Source organism: Ammodytes marinus (genome assembly GCF_949987685.1).
Source record: "Ammodytes marinus genome assembly, chromosome: 16".
Taxonomy (NCBI): Eukaryota; Metazoa; Chordata; class Actinopteri; order Uranoscopiformes; family Ammodytidae; genus Ammodytes; species Ammodytes marinus.
This window is the reverse complement of record NC_137220.1, coordinates 19,737,875-19,754,886: the sequence shown is the minus strand read 5'-3', so window position 1 is coordinate 19,754,886 and position 17,012 is coordinate 19,737,875. Positions and strand designations below refer to the sequence as shown.

The window sequence follows — 17,012 nt, the reverse complement described above, 5'->3', positions numbered from 1 at the left end:
AAGCATACTGGAAGAACCAGAAACTGTTTACAGAGGCGTGCAGCGAGCGTAGGTTGAGATTGTGCATAATGAGAGAGAGAGAGAAAGCCCATCAGTTGTAGTAGAGGGGTGGGTTCCAACTCATCTGCACTCCTGTTTGTATTGTGACGGCCACAGGGTTGCCTTGGGGTGTTGTTACTGTTGTGTGCTCTGTCTTGCAGGAATCTGGTGGGCGGAGCCACCTCACCTGGTGTGATCAGCTCACCTGAGCAGGTTCAGATCAGCAGGCTATAAAGCAGCAGCCTGACTGATTGACTTGGCCCTTTCCCTGGCCTGCAGCGTGCTCTGTTGTTTCAGCTATCTTTGGTTGTTCACCGTTGTAACAGTATCCATACTTTTCTCCATACAAGGGATCCGTCAGGGATTTTTACCTCTTATCTTCCCAATCAGCATTTCACAATAAAGGGGCGAAAGTGGGTGTGTGTTTGGTTGGGAGTGGGATGTGGTGGGCTCACAGCAGTCCGCAAAACATCTCGTAGGGCAATTAAGAGGGTTGAAAAAATAAAAATCATGTTAACACAGCCGGTCGTCAAAAGGACCCCGTTTTAGTCAGAGGCCTGAAAATTCCATGTCACTTCTTATTAAATGCACCCTAATGTGCAGTCCAGTGGGTTTAGAGGTGGGTGGGTTCATTCTCAGCGGAAAAAGGCGTGTCCTGTTACAGTAGCCTACTTGGCTCTGGTGTTCAAGAAACTGTTTTGATGGGTAGACTTACTAAATATTGACTGACATAGGGGTTTTCAGCATCATATTCTGAATGGCTTCCACCTAATGTTTCCAACTACTGTGCTAAGCAATGTAACAGCGATTAGGCCAGGGTGCTCTGCAGGAGGTAAACGTGTGCACCAGGGCTGGAATGTAACCAAGTACATTTACTCTACTACTGTAGGCCAATTTCAATGTAATTGTGAGTTTCTTGTAATCTACTTAAATATTTCCACTTTCTGATTGTTAAGTTAAGTCAAATATCAGTGGAGGAAGACATATTCATATCACATACTTCAGTAAAAGAAGAATGACCAAACTTTAAAAACATCTATATGAACTTGAGTGTTGCAGCTGGTCAAGGTGGAGCTACATTTTAAATGCTCTTCGTCTACTTTAAATAAATGGAGACTGGCACACTTAAAAGTACAATATTTCACTCTTGAGTCTAGTTTAAGGGCAGTATTTGAATCGGTGTCCTTAGTTACCTCAAATCGGATCGAAATTTTCCATTACAAAAACATGTTGATCGTACACACTCATATAATATCCCAAAACGTTTTGGACTGAGACCCTATATATACTGTATATAGTATATTTAGGGTGTGTGTGTGTGTGCGTGTGTATATATACATGCACTTGGTGCTCAATCTATGCTTTGTCTCTGTTTCTTCCATCCTGCTTCTTAAAATGGACACCATATACAGTATATTTCACCTCTGGCACCAGTTCCATGGCGGTGGCCTCAATCCATTTGCAGCTTGTGCGTGGCAGGTCCTCAGCTCTGCCGTGGATAAGGAGGAAAGCAGACTGCGTCATAACTGACCGGGGCCACTTGTGTGACTTCTCACGTGTACATTGTGTACAATAATCAGCGTTTGCAGAAACACCGAAGGTCACACTCCCTGATAAAATGGACTTGGTAAGTAAAGGTTATCCAGGGTCGCGCCATTTAATCCTTTAATTAACCCTTTAATGATAAAAAAACTTTATCTCCACGCCTCCTCTGATGTAAACCTCATAGTAAACTATCGTATGGACCTCGCACAGTGTGAGACTTTGAACCTGAAATAACAAGCTGTGTTAATATGTAAGTTACTTATCTTAAGAATAAAACAATTTTTAGGTCAAAAATTTTAATTGAGGTTTTAAGGAATTTGGTCATATTTTGGGGGGAAGTCATATTTTGGAAATAAAAATAAATAAAATTCTTGTTTTTTATTTTATTTTTTCATATTTTGAGAAAAACATGTAAAGATATGAAAATTAACCCATAGTGCTACAAGAGAAAGGGTGTCTCAAGAAACCAATGTCATATGTTGTGAATGGATTGGTGGACCACATTAAATGTGTGTGGTCTGTGTGGGTTTCTTTATCCCTCTGTATAACTTTGGCCCTCCCTATTTGTGGGACCCTGAGATGTTTTCATGCAGGTCTCCCAGATCCCCAGCTACGCCTCTGTTAAGCACGAATAGCTAAGAGTTCACCTCAGGGGAATGAAACTTCATGTATCCAAATAGGCTACTGTCTCACTGTGAAAAGCAGACTGTGTCATAACTGACCGGGGCCACTTGTGTGACTTCTCACGTGTAAATTTTTGTGTACAATTATCAGTGTTTGCAGAAACACCGAAGGTCGCACTCCCTGATAAAATGGACTTGGTAAGTAAAGGTTATCCAGGGTCGCACCCTTTAATCTCAAGGTGTAACCCTGCATGTAATAGCAACAGCGTCAATGTATTTACCTGCCACACTCAGATACCCTCTGTTTTGACGGCTTCTTCCATGAAGTGTGTTGAATGGAAACATCTGGAATGTTTAACTGTTTTCCATTCATGAGGTATGTTATCTATGGCTCTCTCTCTCTCTCCGCCTGGGTCAAGGCTGTTGTTTTCCAGTTTTTTATCTCTTTAGACCTACTTTATCTCCACGCCTCCTCTGATGTAAACCTCATAGTAAACTATCGTATGGACCTCGCACAGTGTGAGACTTTGAACCTGAAATAACAAGCTGTGTTTATGAGAGGTGAACCATGTCAATTCAGGAAGCCGTGATTCTGTGTTTATGGACACTTCAAGTATTTTATTATAAGGTTTACTCACTGGTCAGTTAGCTGGTTGTATTTATTTGAGTTTGTGCTTTTTATTGCTTTTGTATTTTAGTTGATTAAAATAAATTACATTAAGTAATCTAAATTGATTAAAAAATATGTATTTTGTGAAGGTGACATACATGCAGAGAGCACGTCAATCATCCACTTTCCGCACAAAAACATGGATGTTGTTATTACAGCAGCATACAGTATAGGGCCACTGCATCGTGTTGACCACGGCTGTGTGTTATTATTTCAACACTGAACATGTGCTGAAGTGGGCAAGCTGCCAATCCTATACTGATGCAGGCAACATCTGGGGACACATGTTGGACTTTGAGCAGTTAACTGAGGATGTGATTGATTTTTCTAACTTATAAAACCTTTCTGAGAATATCTTGAGAAAAAGATATCCAGGGGAAAAAAAGCTGTATGGTATCTAGCATTTCTTTTTGATAGGCTACTGGAATAAAAAAGCTGTAATGTTTAGAAAAGTGATATTAAAAAAGGGTTTAATTTGAAAGTTTTATTTTTATTATAAGAAAAAAATCATATTTATATGTATAATATGTAAGTTACTTATCTTAAGGAATAAAAAAATGTTTTAGGTCAAAAAGTCAAATTGAGGTTTTAAGGAATGTGGTCATATTTTGGGGGGGAAGTCATATTTTGGAAATAAAAATAAATAAAATTGTTGTTTTTTATTTTATTTTTTCATATTTTGAGAAAAACATGTAAAGATATGAAAATTAACCCATAGTTCTACAAGAGAAAGGGTGTCTCAAGAAACCAATGTCATATGTTGTGAATGGATTGGTGGACCACATTAAATGTGTGTGGTCTGTGTGGGTTTCTTTATCCCTCTGTATAACTTTGGCCCTCCCTATTTGTGGGACCCTGAGATGTTTTCATGCAGGTCTCCCAGATCCCCAGCTACGCCTCTGTTAAGCACGTATAGCTAAGAGTTCACCTCAGGGGAATGAAACTTCATGTATCCAAATAGGCTACTGTCTCACTGTGAAAGGGTTAAACTCGTAGTAAAAGCCGTGTCCACGAGGCTCCTCCTCCCGATGTTTGGGGCCGTGTGCCTCTGAAATCACACCACTGTAGGGCCCGCCTCCCCATGAGGGGCCCCTCTCGGCTCCTCCCACCGCTGGACCACATTGAAATGGGTCTGAGGTTGTTGTCAAACATTACAGTGTGCTGAGCATCCCTCAGACCATCCAGCAGGAGCATCTCAATCGCAGCAGCAGAGCAAGACAGCAGGCAGCGAGCAAAGAAAGCTTGGTGAAGAGTCAAACAGACAGACAGGTTCCTGACACTATAGCCTCCATCAGACCCCCCAGCACAGACACAGCAGCCTCCAGTGTGTATGCTTCTCCCAGCGCGGCTGCAGACCATGGGACGGCCTCTTTACGCATCATTGTTGCTTCTCCTCTGCTGCCTCGTTCACACATGTAAGTGAACTCCATTTCATCAATTATGTCGTTAATTAGCTCTGTCCTCGACCTTGCACCAATACTGAGCAAACTTTAAACAATTCTGCGGTCTAAGCTAGGTATTAGGCCTATTGGATAACCATGAATATATATTTAATTGCAATTAGAAGTATGATTTTGGCCGAGTATTGAGCGCGTGCCCGCGCGTTTAAATTGCCCTCTCCTCTGACAGCACCGGATGCTGTGAAGGGGGGAAGGCGCGGAATGTAGGTCAAAGCTCTCGCTTCATTTCACAATGAATACTCCACGAATCATATCCTTGTCATAATGTTACAGGTTACATCCAGGTTAAATGTCCTTATAAGTCTGCCTGCATGTTTTTATTTGTTGTTGTTTTTTTAACATTTTTTTAATATATGTATATTTATTTTTTACCCCTTCCTCCTTCATAATGAAACGCATGTTTTGTTCCTCTCATCCATTGGGCGCTCAGCTCACAGCCAATGAGGTTTGAGCAGTGTGAATACACTCTATGTAGGCCTAAAGAAGGTTTCTGTAAAGCAGGTTTTTTTAAACTTGTGCCATTCATTTTGTGGGAACTGGCGCCAGCAGCCACTGCAAGTCACTGTCGGAAACCCCTACAAATCAGTGGGAACATGTGGATAAATTTAGGGTCCACCAATAGCCTTTAACCAAATGAACTGATGGCAGCATACCTTCTGTTATGGTTTTTGGTGTGAGGACAAGTCACCGTCAGACCTGTTCCCAGTATATTGGTTTTGGGAAACGGTCTTGTTGGAACGTGTTGGAACTGGTTGTCACCCACATTCATATTGCCACACCAGTCACAGAGATATGTGTTTGTATAGATAGAGTGCCTCTCTGTCCCTATGTTGTGAAATGTTTGATTCACAGCCAAGTTTGGATTGAAATACTTTATTTGGGGTTTCCGTGAGGAGAAATATACTGGTTCAACTATTCTGCATGGAGACATAGGCTTATTATTTTTATTTCAATATTTAAAGGAGTAGTTTCCTGTTGTTCTTTCTGCTCACCTCCTGACCAATCAATTAAACACACTAGACGTCACAGCATGTGCAACAAAACATTTGCCCCCAGCCGAGCACTGGTTTGCACTCTTACACTGTCTCTCGGTCCAGTCTGACCACCAAGGTCTGAACTTTAATCCCATAAAGTAAATAGCTGGCGTGATCTTGGCTTTCAGGTAACGTGTCCTTGTTTCGTAGAATGAGACCTCCCCCCACTTTGTTATGGCTGTTTGGTCAAGGGTTGTCCTTCTTTCCTCTCACACGTTCAGGAAAAAAGGAAACAATTTTAGTCTTTATTTTTTGTATTGCCTACATGGATATGCGTCTGATATGTTTATTTGTCTTTTTTAAACTGTTAGCTATCTTTATGGCAAGGTCAATAATGCATGTCCTTGCACAGGAAGTTTTAAAGAGTGATTGGGTTTATGCTCTGTAGTAAATTGACTTCATAACACCGTAATGACTGTTTGCAGTTTTTTGGTGTCATAAAATACTACACTGCAGCTTGAAGAAATTAGGCGACTGCTTGTTGAACTACAAGTTCAATGTAAGCCGTGACCGGAGGAACCAGATGTCTGACTTCACAGAGATGATTTACTGTGTTGGTGTGTAACACATTTACGGTCATGCGTGATTCACGACACGATTAGTCTTTTTACCACCCATTCTTATGAAGCACAGATTTATGAAAATGTGAAATGCTGTCTCCTAAATATTTAATTAGATTATGTTTGGTTGGTAAAAAGCACTTCTCTAATTGGGCCCTCAAGATGCTTAAATATACTTAGGTGCTAAGCTGGTGGGGATAAACACCTCCCCCAGACCCCCTTCAGATGGCAGGTGGCCATCCAGGGTGCACGGCCGCTGAGTACTTTTTCATAAAGTGCCGTCTCTCTGATGTACAGTCTAATTGGTCCTTCCGGTTCAGTGGCTTCATCGGGTCCATTAAAGGTGGGGGTTGGTAGGGCTACTGTGTGTGTGTGTATGTGTGTGTGTGTGTGTGTGTGTGTGTGTGTGTGTGTGTGTGTGTGTGTGTGTGTGTGTGTGTGTGTGTGTGTGTGTGTGTGTGTGTGTGTGTGTGTGTGTGTGTGTGTGTGTGTGTGTGTGTGTGTCTTCAGCATAATGAATCTTTGCCAGAAGCAGGGACCATCAACTCTGGGAAATGAGAATTCTATCGTTGTGATGAACTTGCCCTGATGAAGCCTGATAAAAGCAGGCCTGACCGCTTTAACCATGTGCCCTATTTAAGCAAGTAGTGACAGGCACGTCTGTTTGTCCATGTGTCTGTGTCACACTAGAGTTATTACCTTCCAGCCCCTTTCTCTTCTGGCAGCATTTTTATGGCCCTCTTTGAAGACATGGCCCCTCTTGTAGCGCAACCTGAAACCTGGATGGAGATGCAGGAATGACCCCAAACCAGCTTCCTTTATATGACCAATGATTTGTTGTAGTGGGCGGTGTTATATCTTCTCCAGAAAGAAAACACTATGTATGAAATGGTTTTGGTCCAAACTGAAATATCGCAACCATTGTCCGTTAGATTGTAGTTTAATTCAGTACAGACAGTCATGCTCGCCTAGTACAGACAGTCATGCTCGCCTCAGGAGAAACCTTTGTAACTTTGGTGATCCCTTTACTTCTCCCTAAATTTTTATCTTGACCAATACTTTTGTTTATGACCAAATGACCTACAAAACTACTCACATTCCCATCAGACTAGAGGCGTAATAGCAAACATTTGCGTGATAATAAACACGGTAGATATTAATATTATACCTGCTTAAAAAATCAACATATTAGCATTGTCATTGTGATTATGTTAGCATGCGTTTAGTTTCAAGCACAGCTGTGCCTAAATTCAATCTCACTCAGCTGCTAGCGTGGCTCCAGCCTTGTTTATTCGGGTTCTGCAGATTAATCCTGCAATGTGACCTGGCTTCTTTTTCATTTGCAGCCTCGTCTGTGTTCATTGGTAGCCTTCCAATATTAGCCTCTGATAGATGATAATCAAAACAGTGGCCCTTTTAGCTGAAGTGCGTATTTATACTATCTGTCTGTCATAGATGCACTGGCAACGTGTGGAACCAACCTGTTCCAGTGTGGGAACGGGAAATGCATCACGCTACGATGGGTGTGTGACGGCACAGATGACTGCGGAGACGCCACCGATGAACTTCCTGGTACCTGCTGTGAGTATTGTGTGTTGCATGTGAATGGACCCGATACTGATTTGCTACAAGGCCTCAATCTGATGATGATGATGATGATATAGTCTAAGTTAACATTTTCTGACTTCCAGCGGCCAAAACGTGTAGACCGACAGAGTTCAGCTGCTCCGACCGCCTGAACCAGTGTGTGCCAAGCTCTTGGCGCTGTGATGGAAAGGCTGACTGTGAAAACGGAGCTGATGAAGAGAGCTGTGGTAAGTTGAGTTTAAGGTGGAGTCATTGATTATGGAGAACGCTTGTCGTCCAAATCATTATTTTGTCCAAATCCATCAATTATCTCCTCACAATCCACTATCTGTCTGTTTAAATCACCCCCTGTGTGCGCTGAAAAAAATATGGTGTTAATACACAGCCTAGGCTCTGTAAACAGATAAGTAAACAAAGGGGCCCATCATAACTAGCAACATGCCCGTTTACAAAGCCTAGGCTGTGTCTTACCACTTGGATTTTTTAGCACTTTTAGGACAGGTAGCGGATCGTCAGGAGATAGGCTCTTCACTGAATTTGACAAAAAGTGATTTTGACAACAAGCGAGATTCTGGAGAATCGCTGACTCCACCTCTAACCACAGAGGCTCACACACCTGACTTACCATTTCCTCAATCATGTGTGATCAGAATCCACAGCCTATACTTTTCCCTGTCCCTCATCTTTCCTCAGTGCCAAGGGAGTGCACCAGCGCAGAGTTCCGCTGCGCCAGTGGCCAGTGCGTATCGTCATCCTTTGTGTGTGACGACGAGGCGGACTGTGACGACGGCAGCGACGAGCTGTCCTGCCCGCGCGTCACCTGCACCCCCAAGTCCTTCCAGTGCAACAACAGCGTCTGCATGCCGCTCCTGTGGGCCTGCGACGGAGACTTGGACTGCGCCGACGGCTCAGACGAGTGGCCCCAGAACTGCGCCACCAAAGAGCAGGACGCGCCCCCCGCTCCCCGCTGCCCCTCCCTGGAGTTCCACTGCGGCAGCGGGGAGTGCATCCACGGCAGCTGGAAGTGTGACGGAGGAGCCGACTGCATGGACCGATCGGACGAAGCCAACTGTGGTGAGAATGACAGCGATGTTCTCTTCTTTTTTCTTCCCTTTTTCGTTAGTGTCCGTTTCTTACTCTCGTCTCGTACTGACTCCATATTGGCACGTTTTAGTGCAATAAGGCAATGCAGAATACACATTTGAACCCTTAGCACCTAATCCTTTTATTTATGCAATGCAGCAAAGTGCACTTTATCTTACAGACCATTAAGCACCATGTTGTTGATGTTTAAATGTTCTTTTGGCCGTTTATTTTGTTTTGTTCTTGGTTGTACTCTCTGTGAAAAATGTATTTATGAAGCAAACATGCACTGTGCTCAAGCCAATTTTCCCCCACAGGGACAATAAAGTTGAACCTAACCTAACTTGATATTTCTTTATTGATTCCCCATAGCTCGCATCACATGCCGCCCTGACGAGTTTGCATGCGGTGATGGCACCTGCATCCACGGTAGCCGCCAGTGCAACCATCACAATGACTGCAGGGACAGGAGCGATGAAATTGGCTGTGTCAATGGTATGAGTCTCCTTCCTCCTTCCTACCTGCCATGTAAACTGCTCAAGTCTGTGTGCCTCTAACTGAGTCTTTTTATTTGCATATTCTGGTGCACAGCGACCCACTGCGACGGCCCAAACAGGTTTAAGTGCCGCAGTGGGGAATGTATTTCTATGGAGAAGGTCTGTGACAGGAAGCGGGACTGCAGGGATTGGTCAGATGAGCCCGTCAGGGAATGTGGTGAGTACAGAATAGACGCCTCGCATTCACAACTGTCGGTCTAATTACTGCTTTAGCCTGTTTAAGGAGGGTGTCTGCAGGCGGAGAAGGCCAGTTATTGTACGTCCTCAGAAAAAGAAGAAAGGATAGTCAACCTTTTCTTAACCCCTCTGCCGCAGGCTCCAACGAGTGCGTGTACAACAATGGCGGATGCTCGCACATTTGCAACGACCTGAAAATCGGCTACGAGTGCCTGTGTCCTGCTGGATTTCACCTGTTGGACCAAAAGCGCTGCGAAGGTCACTACCCTCCCACACAGTTAGATAAAGAGAAATAGCGTGTTCACTCTGATGCAAACTTCTCTGTTTGATAAAGAGCAATCTCGTGTGGACACAATGACTCAGCATTTGCTCCTGTTTTTTTGTCGCGTGTGATTCATTTTGTTGTTTCTTGTTTGTATCAGATATCGACGAGTGTGAAGACGTGGACACCTGCAGCCAGATCTGTGTCAACCAGATAGGCAGTTACAAATGCCAGTGTGAGGAGGGCTATCAGGTTGACCCAGCAACCAAAGCCTGCAAGGCCATTGGTAAAGCTCAGCTCTCTGTGTCCTTCTCCAAGTTTTTTGTTGAATTATTGTGCAACAGCTGTATGTTTGTTTAGAGATGCTGAATAGTGCTTTCAAATGTCATATAAGGAATTTAACTTCCACATACAGTATGTGACAATACCTGTGAGGTAGCAAAACACATCAAATAAATGCATTAAAACATACATTTCTGCTTTTTGGTACCCACAAACACCAAGAAAGTTAACCAACTTTCTCGCTTTGATTTTATAGGTACAATAGCCTACCTGTTCTTCACCAACCGTCATGAAATCAGAAAGATGACTTTAGACAAAAGTGAGTACACCAGAGTGATCCCCCGTCTCAAGAACGTGGTGTCCCTCGACATGAACATGGCCGCCAACGAGATCTACTGGTCGGACATCTCCCAGAAGAAGATCTACAGGTGAGCGAGAGCATGATCTGAAAATGATGATCCCTTTGTTGTTCCCCTTTGCCCTCCTGCTTGACCCCTGCTCTTCCCTCTCAAACACAGGGCTCACATGGACTCGGCCGAAGACCCCGCTCACCATACTGTGGTGGTCGGCAGCGACATTGACGCTCCCGAAGGCATTGCTTTCGACTGGATCCATCGCAACCTGTACTGGACAGACAGCATTCGCGGCACCATCTCCGTGGTATCCGCTGACGGTAGCAAGCGCAAAACTCTCTACCGCCAAGGCTTATCAAAACCCCGCTCTATAGTGGTCGACCCCCACAGCAAGTGAGTCCATCAGCACAAATAAGAAAGACAGTAGTTCTTTAGAATTTCTCTTCTCCTTAGTTTCACACTGCAAAAATAAAAATCTTACCAAGTATATTGGTAAATTGGTACATTTCTAGTCAAAATACACTTATTATAAGACACGATCAACTTAAAGGCAACATTCCAGTGAGATAAAGGGAATCTAATACACTTGATTTGAATATGTGGATTACAAGGCTGGCTTATTATGACACAAAATGTTTTCCTATTACTAGTAACAAATGCTCAATATGAATATGTCTAGCTAACTTCAAGATATACAGTTTCTCATCTAAAAATTCTAAATTTCACGTAAATAATCTTATTTTTAGTAGTAGTTATTACAAGTAAAAAGCTGGTATTGCATGTTTTTTGATTTTTAAAGATGCATTTGATGCAATGATATCCATTTATATCAATTTACAGTACTTAATTTACATCATATCTGTATCCTCTCAGCTTCATGTACTGGACCGACTGGGGAAATTCCGCTAAGATCGAGAAGGGAGGCCTTAATGGTGGAGACCGCACGGCTCTGGTCACTGACAACATTGTGTGGCCGAATGGGGTTACGCTTGGTAAGCCCTAGCCTTCATGTTTTACAGGTTTCAAGTTGTTTTTATTGTATTCCTGTGAATGCTAGGGGCCACTCAGGTCTGACCTTTTACCCCCCCACCCTCTCCTCCTGTCTGCTTTCTCCCCAGACCTGTTGAACCAGCGGCTCTACTGGGTGGACTCTAAGCTGCACACCCTCTCCAGTATCGACGTGCAGGGCGGTGGTCGACGCACCATCATCATCGACGAAGACAAGCTGGCCCACCCACTGGGACTCGCTGTGTTTGAGGTAGACATTTACCACCCTACCGACTCTCTGACACATAATTAAAACATGTCATAAACTCACCACCACACTTGTAAACAGTAGTATTCCCTCAATCATTGCCACTACTCTATCTGCTTGATAGTTAAGCTATTTTTTTGTTTGTTGTGCTTCTAGGAAAGAGTGTTCTGGACAGACGTCAGTAACAATGCCATCCTCAGTGCTAACAGGATGACGGGTAATGACATCACAGCAGTGACAGAGCACCTGTCATCACCAGAAGACATTATTCTCTTCCATAACCTCAAACAACCTTCCGGTAAGAGACGCCGCTGTTTTATGCTGTTCACACCTCTGAACAATTGTTAATGGTTAAACACAACGTTTGTTGTGTTTAACCATTTTATTTTAAAACTTAACATCGACCAAATATTGTTATTCACTGCCAATGTGAAGGAGATTCCTTTCAGACCACAGCTAGTGTGTTTCATCTGCAATGAATTTGGTGTGTGGTGCTGTTGATTCACTGTTCTTTTTAATCCGATTGCTCAATAATGTCTTATGCACATTACCGTAATACTTCACTTTCCTGGAAATGCCAGCAATGTCCCTGGGATTGCACGCAGCCCTTTAACCCAGTTAAAACATTTGCTATTGGGAAACAATATTCTTCAAGCCTGAATAATAAAATCCCTCTGTGTCCAAACCCATAATGGTTCAAAAACAATTCTTAGAAACGACATACTTAATCTGGGAAATATATCTGCCATTTTGAGCATGAAAATAGCAAATATTTGCTAAAATACCATAGGCTAGATCGAATAATCAACTTCAAAGGAATAGTTTTAAGTTTGGGACAATATGTACATGGACATGAGCTAACTCTCCGAGTTTCCCTCTGTTTCCAGCTATTTAGTGCAGAGGCTAGCTCTTTGCAGTCTATAAAATAACCAATATACTTAGATTATTAGCTTATATTTAGTGTAGGCCCAGGTCACAGCCTAGAGAGTGGGGTCAATCTTCTCATCTATCTATGACTCATGTCTCTATTGCTTGAGTATGACAATGATGTTAATGGCTCTCAAAAAATGTACAAACAGTTCAACTTGATTAAAATGTCCTCCTGTTTTCCATTGCAGGGCGGGATTGGTGCCAGGTATCCAGCTGTGAATTCATGTGTCTGGCAGCTCCTCAAGTGGGCAGACATCCTCCTAAATATACCTGTGTCTGTCCAGATAACATGATGCTAGCCAGGGATATGAGGACATGCGTGCCCGGTATGTAAACAATCAAAGAGCAAACACTCTGTCATTTAATATCGAGAAATAAATTAAACCCCTTATAACGAAATCATTCATGTCCTATTTTCTTGCTCTCACTCCTCCTGCTGCTCTGTTTTCACCAGCTGTGCCGACACCTGAAGCTCCCGAGCAGCCTCAAGTCCCGACTGTAGACCCGACTCGTCTGCCACCAGTGCCTGAAAGAACCACACCTAAGCCCCAGGTCCAAACAACACTTAAGCCCCAGGTCCGAACAACACTGAAGCCCCAGGTCCAAACTACACTTAAGCCCCAGGTCCACACCACCACCCAGGTGCCTATCGTAATCACCAGCACTGTGGCCAAGCCAGTGCCACGCACCACCAAGCCCATGGTGAAGATCCCCACACCTGAATCATGGACCCCGTCACCCAAGCCAGTGAATCCTAAAATTCTCCAGACCACCACAGAGTCTCCTGTCACCTCACCAGGCAAGTGGAAGAATAGTGATGGTTTGGCATAGTTTAGGATAATTAAGGCCAAGTTGTTAAGACACTTTTAGATTCCTCTTAACCACTACACAAAGTTGTGTTAGTCACACAATAACAGGGTCATGTCGTGTGACTTTGGCAGTCTCTGGTGATTGAGTTTCCTGTTTGCCAGCTGACTCTCAGGTCCTAGATGTTTACCAGAAGATGAAATAACTCTAAAAGAAGCAATCACAAAACTTTAAACAACAACTTTATAACCATGGGACAATCATTATTCAAAAACATGCCTTTAAGTGCATTGTCCTAAGCTCTGATGTTCAATGTATAAAGTGCAGGTCAGCTTGGTTTATCATTAACTTATTTTGCTGTGTTTACGTTTCTTTCAGATGTCCGACATGGATTTGCTGAGGCTGTACCCAACACTGCCTCCATCACCCCACTCGCTCTCTATATCGTCTTACCGCTGGGTGAGTTGCTGCTGCTTACTTTGCTTCTTCTCTGATAGTGCGTATTAATTGAAACAATTGAATCACAGCGTCAACCCTCTTGTCTCATCTATTTCTGGATTTCTCCCCCCCACCACCCCCCATCTCTGCCCAATGTAGCGATCATTTGCCTGGTGGCTGCTGGTGGCATGCTGCTATGGAGGAACTACAGACTGAAAAACACCAACACGATTCACTTTGAAAACCCCGTCTATCAGAAAACTACTGAGGACCAAGTTCACATTTGGAGGAGCAACAGCCCCGACGGTTACTCCTACCCAAAAGTGAGTCCAAGTGCAGTCACCTCAACTAACCTTCTAATGTTACTGAGAGAACAGAGAAGGACCTATTTGGCTCTGTACTTTCATACATTTGTAGTAGGCTCACCATGTACAGTATGTTATGTCTGACTGACAACCTTTTATTTTTTTCCGTTCTTTCAGAGACAAGTTGTGAGCTTGGATGAAGAAGCAGACAATCCAACCTTCACAGAAAACTGAAGAATGGAGTGGAAAGAAGAGCCTTGATGATAAGCTACCTTAGACGTGCTTTTATATATATATTTTTTTACCTCACACAGCACAAAGATATGGAAGTCAAAGCCAGAATCAAGACACGCTCGAACCACTGTAACCACAAACAAGCGCTCTACAGTGGGGAAACCAGGGTGAAACATTCTTGCAGATTGCGCATTTATTTTCCATTAGGTTGCCCGACCTTTGACAATCAATTCATTACCAAATCACCAGAAGATGGATACCTCAGTCCAACATTTTCATTACTCGATATCCTAATTGTTATGCAGATTGTTTAAGTGGAGAACTGTGTCATTGTTAACCCCACCTAATGTCTTTTTTTATCAGTTTATTTCACTTTTCCTTCTTAACGTGTGTAAGGTACAAATTCACAAATACACACTATAAGTACACACGGCCGGTACAGTGAAACTGCGAATGGCTCATTAAATCAGTTGTCAAACATGTCTGTACGGTAAATAAAGCTAAGCTTACCTGCAGCAAGTTGGTTTGGCTTAGCACAAAGGCTGGTAGCAGGGGGAAATTGCTAGGCTGGCTCTATTTTTACAGAAGAACAAAATATAACGTGTATGGTACTGGTTGGTGGATTTTGATACCTTTGGAACTTTCTTCTGTTTTCAGTCTTTTATGCTAAGCTTAGCTAAGGTAATCACAGTACTGATGTAACTCCATACTTAAGGTACAGAAAGACATTGAAGTGGAATCAATCGTCTTATCAAACTTTCCCTTTAAGAAATTAAGCATTTTTTCCCCAAGAAAATCTTAAACTGACTTTCATCCCAAGAAAAAACACTATAGCAGATTTAACGTTGGGCATAACCTAGTAGCCTAGGTGAATGTAATACCTTTTCTGCATAAGCCAGTTTAACCAATGCAACCTCAGTGAGTCTTGTAAAGATGTGTGTGTGTGTGTGTTTGTAATTCTGGGTTTTACATCAGCTATTGCCCCAGTTTCGTAGTGAATATGGGACCTTAAGACACAGCTGTGGTTAACCTTAAATAACAGACAGTGTGTCGTCCGTGCCTTGATTAATCCTGTACTCTGGGATAGCCTTCACATTTTACATAGCCTACCTTATGTTCTCAACACAGCGACTTGTTTTGTCTTCAGACCTATCCAGCTCCATTCTCTTAATTTGTTATTGGCTGTCTGTTCACTTGAGAGCCATCCTAAATTATTTCCCTTTGCCCCCTCTCGGGACCACCAGTGTATTCCTCAAAGGCCTATAAAAGCTGTGATGTAACCACGTGTGAACAGTGGGGCCGTGTCTCAAGCGCTTGACCATGACACGTGTGCCTTCACATCCCCCCTTAGGACCAGAACTCCCAACTTGCCTTATTCAAGCATTCCTGAAGAAAGCCATGTGCTCTATAACTTGTTTTGGAGCTCATCTTTCACCTTCTGTTTGAGCTTGTTTATTTATGTTGCTGACTAATGTGTGCCTTTTGAATGACATGTCTTTTTCACATGTTCATGCTGGTGCTATTGAGCGATTGAGTAGATTTCTCTAAAATTGATGCGTCTGCCTGTTTACAATGAATTGTTTTAAGGGATGTGGCAGTGTTACATTCAGGTGAGGTTAGACCTCACAAATCTGGATGTATGTGAGCGAGGCTTTAAGGGAGTGCTAGAGAGCTGTATAAAGTATTTTTACATTCACCGACTAATAGTGCGGTCAGGTGTGTAAATATAATGTTCATAAATGTAAATATTTGTTCTTTGCTATTTTTTGTCACAAATGTCATGAATTTTGTCATGAATGTCACAGTTTTAGATTTTGTTGTAAACTTGAAACATTTGCTGTACATAAATAAATGCTTCTATTTATTATAGAATCACAACTTTCGGGGTCCAGTTTTTGAAGAGTCGAGTCGTGTCGGAATTTTCAATCAAAAATATAAAAGTGGATATTGTTACATTGGTCAAAGTTTAGATTGCTTTGGTCAAATTTGCATGTCTGCTACTAGCTCTGTGGTGGCACATGCTGTACATTTTACCACTTTAACAACTATTTAATGATTTATACAAATACTTTATTTACAAGGCTACTTACAATACAAACTGTTTATCAGTTTTAGCTTACAAAGTCTATCTATACTTTAAGCTCATTTTAACTGTTTACTTTTAGCTAACAAGGCCTATTTCAATGGTTTATCAATAAGGCCTAAGTAGCTGCTGACGCTAAAAATATCAACCATTTATACATTAGGCAACTTTTAAGTATCCTATGGAAACTGTCCATTACTTTGAACTTTTTCAACTGTTAAGCCATTTATTTAGGTAAATATTTAAACTTCCATGCTAGTTTTTTTCACATGCGGTAACGACAAGTTAACTACTCAAGTAAATAGAATTTACAAAACAGCAACATCAAGTTTTATAATACCTTTTAAGCTGCTGTATTTTCCTCCTTAACACAAAAAGGTGGATATATTTGTTAATCAAAATCAAAAGGCCCATTTGTTATTTGAATTGGTTTAGTTTAATTGAGTTAGTCGAGAGAATCTTTCCACATACCTTGGCTCCTACCAAAGTGCCCCTGGTTATGAATCACTGCCTGAAACAATGTTTATCTGTTTGAGAAACTGGGTGTTTATTTGAACTGAATTTTTCTTCTAAGTTCAACGTAGCAGATCCTGCCATCTCTGGCTTTTTTTGGTTCTCTGTGTTGTTATCGAGTGTGGATGAAATGCTGGTAAATGTATACTACGTGGCAGATGAGAGGTTTTGAAATATGTACTGCAGCATATTGCTCCACTGATTTTTTCCAACAG

The 17,012-nt window shown here is 42.4% G+C and overlaps 1 protein-coding gene across 1 annotated transcript; it reads left to right on the top strand.

Moving 5' to 3' along the window:
- Positions 1-4,207: 4,207 nt before the first annotated feature.
- ldlra (low density lipoprotein receptor a) lies at positions 4,208-15,756 on the top strand (the record flags this gene model as incomplete). The annotated part of the gene is made up of 18 exons (XM_080044543.1): positions 4,208-4,292; positions 7,387-7,512; positions 7,623-7,745; positions 8,212-8,592; positions 8,974-9,096; positions 9,193-9,315; positions 9,474-9,593; positions 9,758-9,883; positions 10,136-10,307; positions 10,398-10,625; positions 11,106-11,224; positions 11,351-11,490; positions 11,644-11,785; positions 12,606-12,743; positions 12,872-13,216; positions 13,603-13,683; positions 13,822-13,985; positions 14,145-15,756. The coding sequence occupies 18 exons, from the start codon at positions 4,208-4,210 to the stop codon at positions 14,199-14,201; spliced, it is 2,793 nt and encodes a 930-aa protein (XP_079900669.1). The 3' UTR covers positions 14,202-15,756.
- Positions 15,757-17,012: the final 1,256 nt, after the last annotated feature.